General features: G+C 39.6%; 1 protein-coding gene across 6 annotated transcripts in view; it reads left to right on the forward strand.

The window, feature by feature from the left end:
• The window catches only part of dgkh (diacylglycerol kinase, eta), a 106,972-nt gene that overhangs the window by 45,168 nt on the left and 46,229 nt on the right, over window positions 1-15,575 (forward strand). For 5 of the 6 annotated variants that reach the window (XM_085766074.1, XM_085766071.1, XM_085766073.1 and 2 more), the window contains 2 exons: window positions 5,254-5,358; window positions 9,831-9,963. In XM_085766074.1, the coding sequence (XP_085622200.1) occupies window positions 5,305-5,358; window positions 9,831-9,963 (187 nt within the window). In that variant the 5' untranslated portion in view covers window positions 5,254-5,304. The remainder of the gene's footprint in view (window positions 1-5,253; window positions 5,359-9,830; window positions 9,964-15,575) is intronic. The other variant, XM_085766072.1, reaches the window with a different exon arrangement.

Consider the following 15,575-nt stretch of genomic DNA (forward strand, 5'->3'; position numbering starts at 1 on the left):
TCTATACATCTATATATGTATATAGTATATATGTAAACAGCTGCAGGAAAAATGAAGAGACTGATTCAAAATGATGAGTTTCTCTGGTTTTACAGGGGGACTGCCAACGGAAATGAGCCTTTTGGCTTTAATTAGGTGCATTTACATTTTATTTTTTAAAATGTTCATTAATGTAGGCTACATTGTCCCTCTATAACAAATAAAGGTAAATGAAATGAAAATACTATTTGTTTGAGTAAAATGAAGATTTTTGTTTTATTCTATTAACCACTGACAACTATTTCTCCCAAAACTGAAATCAAAATATTGTTATTTTTACTGGCAGGAAATGACAACTGGTCAAAATATTTCCATTTCCCATTCCCTGTCTCTCTCTCAAAGCCCCAGAAATATATTCTTTAAAGCCCCAGTATGTAACTTATTTGGCTTTTTATTATCAAAAATCAAACATGTCTTTCATAAATACGTATTTCACTGAAGGTGAATCACAGCTGCATCCAAAGTAAAGCTTTCTGGTTCCTTAGAATGAGTTGTTACAAGTCGTTACAAATACATAAGTGGGCGACGCACCGAACCGAGGCGGCCATGTTGCATCGCCATTTTTTACGTTGAGTGGCAGCGTGACCGTAGGTAACCACGGAAACTGAGCGGAGCTGTGGGCTCGGCCTGTTAAAACTGTCACCACTGTGTAGTGTGAGGAAGGACGGAGGCACCGGTGTTGCATTCAGGTGCAGTCAGGCAGACGGCCGTGAATGCACACTAGAAAAATACAAAATCTTACCAAGAATATTTGTCTCATTTCTAGTCAAAATGTCATTTCTAGTCAAAACAAATCTCATTCTACTTAAAATAAGACTCATCACATTTAAAAAGTAGCTTGTTTTTAGACACTTTTAACTTTTTTCAAGCATATTTTCACTTGAAATCATCTGATAGTGGAGCAAGTTTTTCTTTGTTATTACAAGCACAAAAGACTTCTTATTTTAAGTGGAAAAAGATTAGTTTTGACCAGAAATGAGACATTTTGACAAGAAATAAGACAAATATTCTTGGAAATATTTAGAGTTTTTGCAGCGCAACATCAAGAATACATATATATCTATAGATATAGATATAGATATAGATATATATGTATGAACTCAGATATTTTGAACCCAGAATGTCCTGTTCTGCCCGAGCTTCGTCTTTTGGCAACAAGTGTGTGAGTGTGAACCAGATGGTTAAACAGTAACAGCGTCCGTCATGCAGAAACAAAAGCAGTGTGTTGCAGCAGATGTATCCTAAACATCCCAACATGCACTTTACACACACACACACACACACACACACACACACACACACTGACACACACACTAGACAGTACAGTTGTGCACCTGTTGTTTCCATGAACACCTGTAGGAGCCTCAGGTGCTGCAGACTGAAACGTATCGGGTCAGAACGAGTTGGTGATGGATTCATGTCCCTCTGAGTCTGTGGGACTGATGAGCGTCGAGTCCAACAGGAAGCGTTTATCCAGTTATGGCCTGAATGGGTGAAACTGAAGAAGAGAACGGAGCCTCTCTCTCTCTCTCTGAATGGTCGGTCTGAAGTGTGTGTGTTTGTGTGTTTGTGTGTGTGTGGAAAAATCAATGAGCACTTTGTCGGAGAAGAAGCAGCACAACAACACAGTGATACTGTCAGTAAACACAGCAGATAGATAACAGCAGATCCACCACCCACTTATGTATATTAATGCATATCCACAAACTTTACGGTATTTATTACCATCAGTCCTCTGCTGATCATCAGTTTTTGTCTTTATTTGTGCAGTAAAAGTATATTTTGCTGCGTTTTTTGGGCTCATTTAGTTTGTGTTTTAGAGGAAAATGTGGATAACATCTGGTAAAAGCAGGTGTGAGCTCAGTTTAATCAGAGAGAGAGAAGCAGCAAAACACTTTGGAGACAAAAGTGAAAAACATCACAGTCAGCTGAATCTGTGTGAAGTCACCAGACCCATTTTTATTTCTTTTTAATGCAGGTTTTTTTTTTTTTTAGATCTGCAGCTGCAACGACCAGTCAATTAGTTGATTGAGATGAAATGAATAAACTCAGACTAAATGCTGAGAGCTCTCTGGTTTCTGACTGACAGATGTGACAGGAAATTAAAAATCTTTTCCATTGTTGGTCCCAGAGCAAACTAAAGAGGGTGTAGTGTAGACCGACACAATGGGATGGAAGATGTTGATGGAAACAAACACTAAAACAACATAAAACATGGAGCCAGATTAAAGTAATTGAATCTAATAAAGGCATAAAGAGGAAAAAGTAGCAAGAAACAAATAAGAGCTGTGCAATGAAATACAAGTGAAAAAGGAAATAAAGATAGGAGAAGGACAGGAAGGGATGAAATAAGGATAATTGAAAGTTATAAAAAAAATAAAATAAAAGCAGAAGGAAATCAAATTAGTTTTAGGATGCTGGAGAACTAAAGTAATTAGAGGAGCGATAAGGAATAAGACGATGTTGTGGTCGTAGAAGTGACTTAAAAGACGCCACAGATCCTGGATCAGCTCCTCTGGATGGGTCGGTCGTTCTAAATTTTTATTTATTTTATTTTATTTTTTATTTGGAGAGGACAGTGCACATTCATTAACATTTCTGTAGAAGTGCCGGTGTTAGCCAGAGGCTAGTTTTCAACTGCAAGATGTTAAAAGCCATTAAAATATACAACAGGAAGGAACACAAGGATCATAGGCTAATACATAAAAACAGGGACACAAGAGACATAAAAATTATAGCGCAAGAATAGAACATATCCAAACAGAAACCAGCAGACAATGACACTAAATGAGAGACAATTAATATGATACTACTAAAAAGTAAAACAACAAATAGACAGTAATACGAATTCCTTGTTGTTTTCAACTACTTCCAGGTAGAAAACCAGCACGTTTTTGAATGAGAACAGTAGTAGGCTAACGAACGAGAGTTTAGCTAGCCTATAATATTTTTCACGCCCTATCACCGTTTAGACAAATCTGAAATGATTGAAGAAACATTACTATTTCTGTGTGTGTGTTTTGTGTTGCTATGTGTTGTATTTATTCAGTTTGGGGGAATCACGGTGTCTAGAAAGCATCAGTGGCTCAGCTGACAGGGACAGCTAACGGTAGCTAAGCTAACAGCGGTAGCTAAGCTAACATCAGGACGTCAGCTGTTAAAACCCTCCCGTTGTGGGACACGACATGAAACTACTCCAGTTAGCTCAGTCATGTTGGAACTCAGATATCCGCTGGAGAAAATATTTTTCATGGAGCGTTTATTGAGTCACTGAGTTATTAAAGTTAAACAGGTAGCTAACCGTTAGCCCGGCTAATCTATGATAACCATGACTAATTACAAAAACATGCACACATAAATAGTAATGTTTGTCCAATCATTGGTTTTATAAACTTAACAAACATCAGATTAGTCTAAACGGTGATATATTGACATGAAAAATGAGATTTATATACCTAGCGAAACTCTCGTCCGTCACTATTGTTCTCATGCTGGTTTTCTAGGCGATTCGTTCTATAGTGCAATTATATAAATTTGGGCGAGATGAACTGTCAGTGATGGAGATGAGATGGAGGTGCAGCAATGCATAGGCCAGAGCAGAGTTTCTTAATGGAGTTGTGCTAAAATGGATTGAGAAACACAACAAAAGCAAAGACAATACAGTGTAATAAAGTGCTACAGTGCTCAAATAAAGTGTTGCAGTGCTCATAAGAGTTGTTGTTGGGGAACACGATTTCTTGTTGGGAGTTTGTTTAGTTGTGCTAAATTACTGATCAGCAGATGAACAGATAATGGAAACAATCAGCACACTGCAAAAACTCAACATCTTACCAAGAATATTTGTCTTATTTCCAGTCAAAATGTCATTTCTAGTCAAAACAAATCTCATTGTATAAAATAAGACTCATCACATTTAAAAGTAGCTTGTTTTTAGACACTTTTTACTTCTTTCAAGCATATTTTCACTTGAAATATGTAGAAAAATCTGATAGTGGAGCAAGTTTTTCTTTCTTATTACAAGCACAAAAAACTTGCTTTCACTGGCAGATTTTTCTACTTATTTCAAGTGAAAATTAGTTTGAAACAAGTGAAAATGATCTAAAAACAAGTAAATTTTTAGGTGATGAGTCTTATTTTAAGTGGAAAGAGATTAGTTTTGACTAGAAATGAGACATTTTGACAAGAAATAAGACAAATATTCTTGGAAAGATTTTCAGTTTTTGCAGTGCAGCTGTTCCCGAGGAGGAGGAAGAGCTGAACTTCCTCCGTTCAACCATGCTGGTTCAAGTTCATTTAGCTCCACTCGCTGGGTTTATACTGGTCCAAAACAAAACAACACAACACAACGTTATTTAAAGTCAGTTCAGGTCGGATGTCAGCGAGACGTTCAGGGGACGTTTGAAAGACGACGATGTCAGCTTCTAAAGTCTAATTAATCATAAATAGCTTCTCATCACGGAGGGAGGAAACATCAGCATCGTGAATATTGATTAGAGTGATGTGTTGTGTGTGTGTGTGTGTGTGTGTTTGTGTGTGTGTGTTTGTGTTGTGTGTGTGTCCTGTGACTTCTCCCACCACTGAGGTGAAGGGAGATAACATGAGGACACGATGAGTTACAGAGAGAAAGAGGAGAGGAGGCAGCATGAATAAGTGATGTGTGTGTGTGTGTGTGTGTGTGTGTGTGTCTGTGTGTGTGTGGGGTTATCTACAGGGAGACTGTCCTTTAAACACACACACATATACAGACACACACACACACACACGGGAGGGGAGAGGCTCTTAGCCTTTACCGAGGCGCTTCGCCTGTCAGCACGTATCTACCTCAACACATGAGGAGCTGAGAGCCAGAGGAAGAGAGAGAAGAGAGGGATGAGAGAGAGGAAAAGACTAACTGGAGAAGGTGTGAGAGGATAAGTGAGCGAGAGCTAATGAGAGAGAGAGAAGAGAAGGAGAGAGAGGAGGAGAGGAGGGAGAGAAAGAGGGAGGGGGCTTCAGTTCTCATCCTTAAAGACCGAGCCGATCGCTGCCTCCTCTCAGAGCCACCGCAGGCTGAAGCAGGAGGAGGAGGAGGAGGAGGCACGGGAAACATTGATCCCTCTATCTCTTTCTCTTTCTTTCTTTCTCTATCCATCTTTTTTCTCGCTCCTCACTTTTTCTTTTGGAGCAGTAACATCTGTCTCACCCCTGCCTCCCTCTCTCCCTCCCTCCATCCAGGTGATCACTCCGTTCCGTCGGCTCATCCTCTGCGCTGAGAACAGGAAAGAGATGGAGGACTGGATCAGCTCGCTCAAGTCCGTCCAGTCCAGAGAGCACTACGAGGTAAGAGCCACAACACTGTCCTGTTCTCTATGTGTGTGTGTGTGTCTGTGTGTGTGTGTGTGTGTGTGTGTGTGTGTGTGTGTGTGGAAGCAGATAAAGGCTCAGTGCAGCAGCAGCAACAATAGAGCTGCTGCTGCTTCGAGGCGTTTCCTCCTCTGGAGAGTTTTAGATTTTAATCATTTTGCTCTCAGTGTTTTTCAGTCTGAACACAATAAAAAGTGCGTGTTTGTGCGTTCATGTGTGTGTGTGTGTCCGTCCGTGTGTGTTACAGTACAGTTGCATGAGGCGTCAGGGGAGTTAACAAGTTGTTTATAATGCAGAAGCAACGCACACATGTTGGGAGTCAGAGCCTCAGAGCAGCAGCAGCAAACACATGCACATGCACAGACACACACATGCATGGATGCACACGACGTACAGCGACAGGTACACAACTCTACAGTACAGTAGAGTCGGTATCAAACACACACACACACACATGCACAGACACACACACACACACATGCACAGACACACACACAATCACATGTCTGATCCCTCTGGATGAGAGCGACTCGTCCTCGTTATCTAGCGCTCTGTTTGCAGGGAGAATCCCACAACACACACACTGTGATGTTTATCTCCGACTAGGGATGTCACAATTACTTGTTTTCACAATTAATCGTGGTATTAAACGCCCCACAATTAATTAATCGTAAAGATTCCTAAATAAATAAAAAGGTAAATGCTCAGATACTGGTCCACTTATCTAACCTAACATTGAATTGGTAGGAAATTAAATGTTAGTGTCTCATTTGTATTAAAAAAAACCCAGCAAAACAAACTGTCTATGGATATTCTCATTCATCCAGGTCGTCGTTCTTTTCTGGGCAAATTGAATCGTAGGCAACTGGACTTGGATTTGTCTGGGAAGACGTTTCACCTCTTATCCAACAAAACAAAATAAAAAACGATTAAAATAAATGTAAGCATTTGGTATAGATGACAATTTATTTCAAACCCTTCCCCTGGAGGATTAATAATTGGTCATATATTAAATATTTTGTGTAAACAATGAGTAATGTAATTATATTTGGACTATTTTTGATTTGATTTTACACATTCATAGTGTTTTGAAATTGATAAATGCATAATAATCATGATAATCGTAACACCGTGATTATTTATCTGACAATAATCACACCAAGATGTATAATCTTGACATCCCTATCTCCGACAAAACAACAACAGAATATTCCTCTGTCTGTGCGAGGAGAAGTGTGTGTCTGTGTGTGTGTGTGTGTGTGTGTGTGTGTGTGTGTGTGTGTGTGTGTGTGTGTGTGTGTGTGTTGAGGCGAGCGCAGGAAGAAGAAGCAAAGCAGCGCTGCATTTTAATGGCTTTGATTTGGGAGGGAAATCTTATATAAGACCCCCATCCATCCCTTTCCCTGCTTTACCCCCCTCCCACCCTCTGTATCGCTCTGCACTGCAATGCAGCAGCACCCCCAGAGCTCACACACACACACACACACAGCACACACATACACACACACCACAGGGTACGCACATGTGTGGTGCACGCACACACACGCACAAAGATGCACAGACACACACAGCAGGCTTTAATTACGGTCCTGTGTGTGTAGCTGCAGCAGCCTCAGTCTGACAGGCTGAGTGTCCTAGTTTGTCGGCACCTGTTACAAGTCGACTTCTGAAGCTGCATGCGCCAACTCCTGCAGACGCAACACCCACACGCCTACAGTACAACACAGACACACACTCCTACACTACAACACAGACACACAATCACAGTACAGTACAACACACACACACACACACATACAGTACAACACATTTGCCGATGACACTATAGTCTTATAGCTGTTCACACTGCAAAAACTCAAAATCTTTCCAAGAATATTTGTCTTATTTCTTGTCAAAATGTCTCATTTCTAGTCAAAACTAATCTCTTTCCACTTAAAATAAGACTCATCACCTAAAAATTAACTTGTTTTTAGATCATTTTCACTTGTTTCAAACAAATTTTCACTTGAAATAAGTAGAAAAATCTGCCAGTGAAAGCAAGTTTTTTGTGCTTGAAGAAAAACTTTCAGATTTTTCTACTTATTTCAAATGAAAATAGACTTGAAATAAGTAAAAAGTGTCTAAAAACAAGCTACCTTTTATGTATAACTATGTATGTATATGGATAAATATACATATTTTAGGTATAATGAGATTTGTTTTGACTAGACAAATATTCTTGGTAAGAGTTTGAGATTTTACAGTGCATGATGACTTCAAGTCTCTCTAATTGCATGTGTAAATGATTCAAACTGGTTCCAGATCAATAAGGTAACTAAACTCTCAATGTAAATAAATAAATGTAACTTCATGATCTTCTGCAACAAAAATAATAAATCTCATGCAAAAGAAGAAGCCAAAATACTAATCAATGGAGTGGAAATCCTTCAAGTACCAAGGTCTAAACTGGAATAATCATATTAATCAAGTTTGCAAAAGATCAATGCAAATGCTTGGTACAGTATACTGAAAAAGGCTCAATCCCTCTGCTCACTTGACTTTGTATTATAGTTTTTTTTATTTCCACATATATGAATTACTGCAATATTGTCTGGTCTGCAACTTATCCAATTTATCTGAACAAATTACTGTTGTTAATCCAGAAAAGATTTCTAAGAAGGATCTCTCGGTCTAGTAGACTAGAACCATCTGCACCCCTCTTTATGAAATATTCACTATTGCACATTCACAAACTTAATGTCTTCCACTCATGTTAGTTTGTGCATAAGTTTATCTACGGTAAAACAAAATCTTCCTGACACTTTTCAACTTTTCTTTTTTACTTTTTCATCTGACCTTCATTCATATTCAGCTAATAAATCAAATCAAAATCAAACACACACACACAGTACAGTACAGTACACTCTGTAGCTGTGTGTATATGGGAGCATCCGATTCTCCTGACCAGGTGTCACTGTATCCAGCCGACAGTCAGCGACTTCCTGCCGAGCGCTGATGTTGGTCCTGCTGCGTCGTCTCCTGGTGCCAGACAAGAGGCTCAAATAGAGACGTCAGACTGAAAAAGCGCTACGCGTTGCACTTCAACTGTCTTTTATTAATTAATTCTGTATTATTTATTTATTTATTAGCTACGTATCGATCCATGAGAAGATGTAGTTGTGGTTTTTAAGAACTACAACTACATCTTCATCTCCGCATAGACACTCAGAGAAGCCAAATCTGCATCTGCAAAGTTTTAGTTGGATGGTGGGTCCAGATGGTGAGGGGGCGGGGCTTAGTTGTGACATCACAAAGTGACAGGAAGTCCTGACGGCTGGTTTTAAGGCTCAGTTTCTGAATACAGGCTGTGTGCATTTCTCTGTGGACTGAGACTTTGATACTTTCACAGTGTTAATATAGAACCTAGAGCTGCTTTATAATCACACTACACATGGACATCTACCTTTATACTGTATGGAGCTTTAATACAAACATCTACCTTTATATCGTATGGAGCTTTAACACAAACATCTACCTTTATACTGTATGGAGCTTTAATACAAACATCTACCTTTATACCGTATGGAGCTTTAACACAAACATCTACCTTTATACTGTATGGAGCTTTAACACAAACATCTACCTTTATACTGTATGGAGCTTTAACACAAACATCTACCTTTATACTGTATGGAGCTTTAATACAAACATCTACCTTTATACTGTATGGAGCTTTAATACAAACATCTACCTTTATACTGTATGGAGCTTTAACACAAACATCTACCTTTATAATGGAGCTTTAACACAAACATCTACCTTTATACTGTATGGAGCTTTAACACAAACATCTACCTTTATACTGTATGGAGCTTTAACACAAACATCTACCTTTATACTGTATGGAGCTTTAACACAAACATCTACCTTTATACCGTATGGAGCTTTAACACAAACATCTACCTTTATACTGTATGGAGCTTTAATACAAACATCTACCTTTATACTGTATGGAGCTTTAACACAAACATCTACCTTTATACTGTATGGAGCTTTAACACAAACATCTACCTTTATACTGTATGGAGCTTTAATACAAACATCTACCTTTATACCGTATGGGACCAATATTAGGAGGTATTTTCTTTATTAGGCAAAGTGAATGAATGAATGAATGAATGAATGAATGAATGAATGAACGGTGTTGTTGTTTGTGTTTGCTGCAAGGAAAACTTGAAAAAATAATGTATTTTTCATATTATATTCTATATATTATTAATGAATATCATTTTCTGCTTGCATTTATTGTCATTATAAAAACAACCAGTAACAGTAACATTTACTCATTTGTAACGATAAGAGCTACAGTAACTAATATGATACATTACATATGTTATTATGATTATGATGATGATGATGATGATGGTTTTTCTGTGCTGCCAACCCTGTTTTAACCTCTTCTTTGCCAGACGGCACAGTTTAATGTGGAACATTTCTCAGGGATGCACAACTGGTACGCCTGCTCCCACGCACGGCCCACCTTCTGCAACGTCTGTAAAGACAGCTTGTCTGGGGTCACGTCTCATGGCCTCTCTTGCGAAGGTAAGAAACACACACAAACACACACACAACATATAGTATATAGCCTAACCCATTAAAGGGATAGTTCAACATTTTTGGCAAATTTGCCCATTGCCAAAATTGTCGGTGCAAGCTGTTTTTAGAACGGTGGAGCAGAGCTGTGAGCTGCTCAGAGCTACGCTACGGAGGCTAATGGGATTTCTTGGTTTGGTTTCCCTCATCAAACTCATCAAATACACAATCCAACAACTCCACAACGCTCTGGTGGACAAGTTGTGAGCTGCACATTCACCACGCTATGAGATAATAACACAACGTTACCACACAGAGTTGTTTTAGAGGGAAATTCATGCAAAACCGCTGATGCGCGTTGCCTTCAGGGACAGTTTTTCATCAAGCAGTCTCTGTATTTCCCTCTAAAACAACTCTGTGTGGTAACGTTGTGTTATTATCTCATAGCGTGGTGAATGTGCAGCTCACAACTTGTCCACCAGAGCGTTGTTGTGGAGTTGTTGGATTGTGTATTTGATGAGTTTGATGAGGGAAACCAAGAAATCCCATGAGTTTGCGGCTCTGCTCCACCGTTCTAAAAATAGCTTGCACCGACAATTAAAGGTAACGAACCTACTGCTATGACTATAGGGATTATGGCAATGGGCCAATTTGCCAAAATGTTGAACTATCCCTTTAACTATACACCCTGTGTTTTCTTATGTAACACTTCTCGCTGCTCTGAAGCACCTCAGTCGCTCCTCTCTGCGTCTCATTTCGGTCTGACAGACTCGGTGCTCTCTGCCTAAAGACGCTGTGTGTTGCAGCAGATCATTTGCAGCTGGGATCTGGGATCTGGATCTGGGATTAGCAGCTCTATAGGAACCTTGTTTTTTTCCTTTTTTTTGAAGGTATATATATGTTGTTGCATAAGTGAGTTGTGAGTCATTGAAGTGAGAAAACTCTTTGTGTGAGCAACGTCTGGTCTGTCTAAGTGGAGCAGCAGACTGAACAACGCCCGAGCCTTTGAAATGCTCTGAGTTGTTGTTGTTGTTGTTGTTGTTGTGGAGCAGCATCAAGCAGTTAGCTGCGAGTAGAGGGTGAAAAGAAAAGAGCTGCTGGTGATGGTGGCGAACCGTCATTAACGCCGCACAGGCCCAGACATGATGAACGTGTGTTAGCTCCACTGGTTGGACTTTTATTTTAAAGGGATAGTTCAACATTTTGGCAAATCGGCCCATTGCCATAATCCCTATAGTCATAGCAGTAGGTTCGTTACCTTTAATTGTCGGATGTCACAATCCAACAACTCCACAACGCTCTGGTGGACAAGTTGTGACCTGCACATTCACCACGCTATGAGATAATAACACAACGTTACCAGACAGAGTTGTTTTAGAGGGAAATACAGAGACTGCTGGATGAAAAACTGTCCCTGAAGGCAACACGCATCAGCGTTATTGCATGAATTTCCGTCTAAAACAACTCTTGGATTGTGTATTTGATGAGTTTGATGAAGGGAAAGCAAGAAATCCCATAATGAGCCTCCGTAGCGTAGCTCTGAGCAGCTCACGGCTCTGCTCCGCCGTTCTAAAAACAGCTTGCAATTACCGACAATTAAAGGTAACGAACCTACTGCTATGACTATAGAGGGGTTATGGCAATGGGGCCAATTTGCAGAAAATGTTGAACTATCCCTTTAAGGATTTTTTAACATCTTCTTTGCCCATAACGGAGAGGAGAGATAAAAAAGAATCTGTGAATGACGCCACCACATCTCCTCACCTCATCATCTGTGAAAGAACAGTGAAGTGTGTGTGTGTGTGTGTGTGTGTGTGGGTGTTAGAGGTGAAAAAGGGGGGTTGACGACGACGAGGCTCTGGTGTTAAGTGTCAGTGACAGGCAGCAGACGGTAATGAGCACCATCTGCATATCCTCCCTTTCTAATTTTGCTAATGTTCTGCCACACGCCTCAGTCCATGCATGTGTGTGTGTGTGTGTGTGTGTGTGTGTGTGTGTGTGTGTGTGTGTGTGTGAATGGAGTAAGAGGCTCTCCACTCAGCGCTCATTAGCCTCCACAATGAGCTGCTCCTCTCAGGTCCAGAGCAGAAGGCAAAAGATGGAGACATAAAGAGAGAGTAAGGAGAGCTAAATCAGCTTTTACACACACACACTTCAGCAGTAATTGGGAAGATGCATCAAAACAGGAGGTCGAGGTCTGCACACGGTAGTTAATATTGTTTGTTTTAGCTGACTGTACAGTAGTTGTACATGTTTTCCATTGCTAATCATTTTTATATTCAATTAAAAGCATATCTTAAAGGAGAATTCCGGTCATTTTTGACCCCTAAATCGTTGCCCTGATGGTCACCCAGTGTTGGTTGGAGCAAAAAAACTAAAAACGACTAAAATTGCTGCAGGAAAACCGGAGTTACCATGGCTACCCGGCGCTATAGGGATAGCCACAACGCTAACCCATGGGGGCAATTCTTTCCACCACAACAAACACACAGAAAACAATCAGATATCTCTGGTACATGACTGGAATCCTTAGAGACACCACTGAACTCATATAGTTACAGTAGAAACAGTATAAACTTTGTGTTTTTGCATGTAGCCACTCACCTCAGATAGCCCAACTCTGAAACATCCCAGAAAGACATTACTATCCCATCACAGAGAGCCTGTCACTACCCGATTTGCAACGCTACCCGATTTGTGACAGCCACGTACGGCAACTCCACTTGGACAAACTTAGTTGAATTGACTTAGGACCACTGCCCTATGTGCGTCGCCAGAGACGGTTTATCTTTTTATTTATTTTTTAAAATACTTTATTAGTAATGTAAATTGAGGGTTGGTTGTGGTGGTCTGGATCTTGATGCTCAGAAAACAGGAACACAGGCGGACTTTTAATGTTTACTGTCCTCTTTTCTCGCCGGCCTCATCACCATGACAACCACAAACAACTCACAACTACCACAACACTCACTGAATAAAGGAGTCTGCCGCGGCTGTCTTATGACGGACCTACGCGGTTTTTATTTCATTTTATTTTATTTTTTAATCATTTTCACAGTACCGTATTTTAAATTCACAGAACTTTAAGCATGTACGCAAATCGGGCAGTGCCCAAATGAAGTTTGTCCAAGTGGAGTTGCCGTAGGCAGCTGTCCAAGATGGCGGCCGGTCTGTGCATGCGCAGACCAGTTTTGTCACAGATCGGGTAGCGTCGCAAATCGGGTAGTAGCGCCTGCTCTCCTCGCCACAGAAACTAACACTTTCTCCTTGTTGTGATGATTTCTTTACTAATATAAACAATGTCCATAATATCTCTGACCGTTTATTTTTGTAAAGAAATCATCACAACAAAAATGCGTTAAAAATGCCAAAAAACATTAAAACGTTATGACATAATACAGTATTTACTTATGGTTTTAGATAACCTACAGTACTGATGTTGGTGAACACAGTGAATTCATGTTGTTATTTCTCTTAGATCTTAAATGATCTATTGCTCCATTATTTTAACCCTCACAAAAACACAACTTGTTGTCGTCCATGTGTTATTTGACCCTTCAATAATAAACACCTACATCTCCCAATGTTTAACTGTTCATTTATTTAAAACGGTTGAAGCAACAACAAGCGATGTAAGTCATATAGATGCATCAGGGTTTCATGTTTGATAGGTTACAGTATGAGGTGCTTAATGCAGGTGTCAGTGTGAATGAAGACGTTTCCGATGAAGACGTATAGAGTAGTTAGAGTAGAGGCAGATGGAGGACGCACGCTCTCGTCTTGTTCTCCATTAGGGCTGAAGCACTTAGCAGACTCATGAATAATGTCCGTACTCTGGGGAACTTTGCTTCCTATAGTCACTCCACCCATACCCACACATACACACACACACACACACACTTATTGTCATTAGGGCAATCTACACAAGAAGATATACAAATCAAGTCAAAGTCATATCCGGGAGCAACAATCGATGTTTCAATCTAGTGCACCACTAAATGCTGTTAGAGAGCATTAGCAGAACATTAAGAGAATCCAGAGGACATGATACCGCTGTCTGCTGCCGATGATGATGGCCGAGCCAGACCAGACTGGAACACAACACTGTGTATGTGTGTGTACAGATGAAATAGAGACAGAAGCAGAGGAGTGTGTGTGTGTGTGTGTGATTGTGTGTCTGTTTTTGTGGCTAGGTAGCGCAAATCAATCCCCACCGACCGTCCTGTGCAGGAAATCGAAGGGAAATTTAAGCCGCGTTGATTGCTGTGAAACTGTTTGGCTGGCTGGGTCTGCACGTTTAATAGAGACACACACACTCTCTCTTTCTTTCTCTCTGTCTGTCGCTGCTGCTCTCCTGTGTTTTCTTCTCTCTCATCCACATCACACACTCGTCTCACTGTCTCTCATCTGGCATCAGTGTGTGTGGGCTCCTATTGGATTGTACTGAGGGACTCGTGTCGTGTGGATCTATAGCTTCAAGTGAGTGCTTCAGATAAACAAAAAGAAGTTACACAAAAACCTCAGACTGTGCTGATCATCAGAAGTAGTGTCCAGTTGCAGACGTCATCCGTTGAAATAGTATTTTATTAGGTTGACTACAGTAGCCTATATTGATTTGAACAAAATGCTCCAATTTAAAATTTTAATCACACACACACACACACACACACAGCTGAAGTTCAGTTTGATTAAATCTGAAATGTTTTGTGTATTTTCTGAGCTCGTGGAAGGAAGTCTGTTCTGCTGCTACAATTCAATTTTTTAACTTTATTGCCTTTAATGCACATTAACAGGGAAGTAACCTCACAAAAGAAAACAAAAAATCATCTTGAGATTGGGTCTCATCTGTCACGCAGCGATAGCTCTGTATAATGATAGAGCACATGCACCTTATCTAGTTCTGTAAAGGCATATGTAAAACAATAAATAAAACCAATTAATGAATAAAAATAAGTCAAATGACAATAATAACAGTAGTTATTTAAATAATATTTTAATTTTGAGGTATAAAAGTCAATAACTGGGGTCAAGGGTCAAGCTTCTCATAAAACCAGGTACTTTTAGCTGTAACTGTCCAGTCATAGGCTATATTCCATCGTGTAGACATGATTTACTTTCCGTAACCACTGAGCGATCATGGAGGGTTCGGTTTCATCTGTTCATATCTATTTTAAATGCATTTTAATTGATGTTTTACTATTGACAGTGCAGTTCTGCGTGGGTGCACTGCAAAAACTCAAACTCTTACCAAGAATATTTGTCTTATTTCTAGTCAAAATGTCATTTCTAGTCAAAACAAATCTCATTATACCTAAAATATGTATATTTATACATATTACGTACATAGTTATACATTAAAAAGTAGCTTGTTTTTAGACACTTTTGACTTATTTCAAGTCTATTTTCATTTGAAATAAGTAGAAAAATCTGATAGTGGAGCAAGTTTTTCTTTCTTATTACAAACAAAAAAACTTGCTTTCACTGGCAGATTTTTCTACTTATTTCAAGTGAAAATTAGTTTGAAACAAGTGAAAATTATCTAAAAACAAGTAAATTTTTAGGTGATGAGTCTTATTTTAAGTGGAAAGAGATTAGTTTTGACTAGAAATGAGACATTTTGA

Source organism: Trachurus japonicus, chromosome 21 (assembly GCF_045865225.1).
Source record: "Trachurus japonicus isolate A0001 chromosome 21, Traja_1.0".
Lineage (NCBI taxonomy): Eukaryota > Metazoa > Chordata > Actinopteri > Carangiformes > Carangidae > Trachurus > Trachurus japonicus.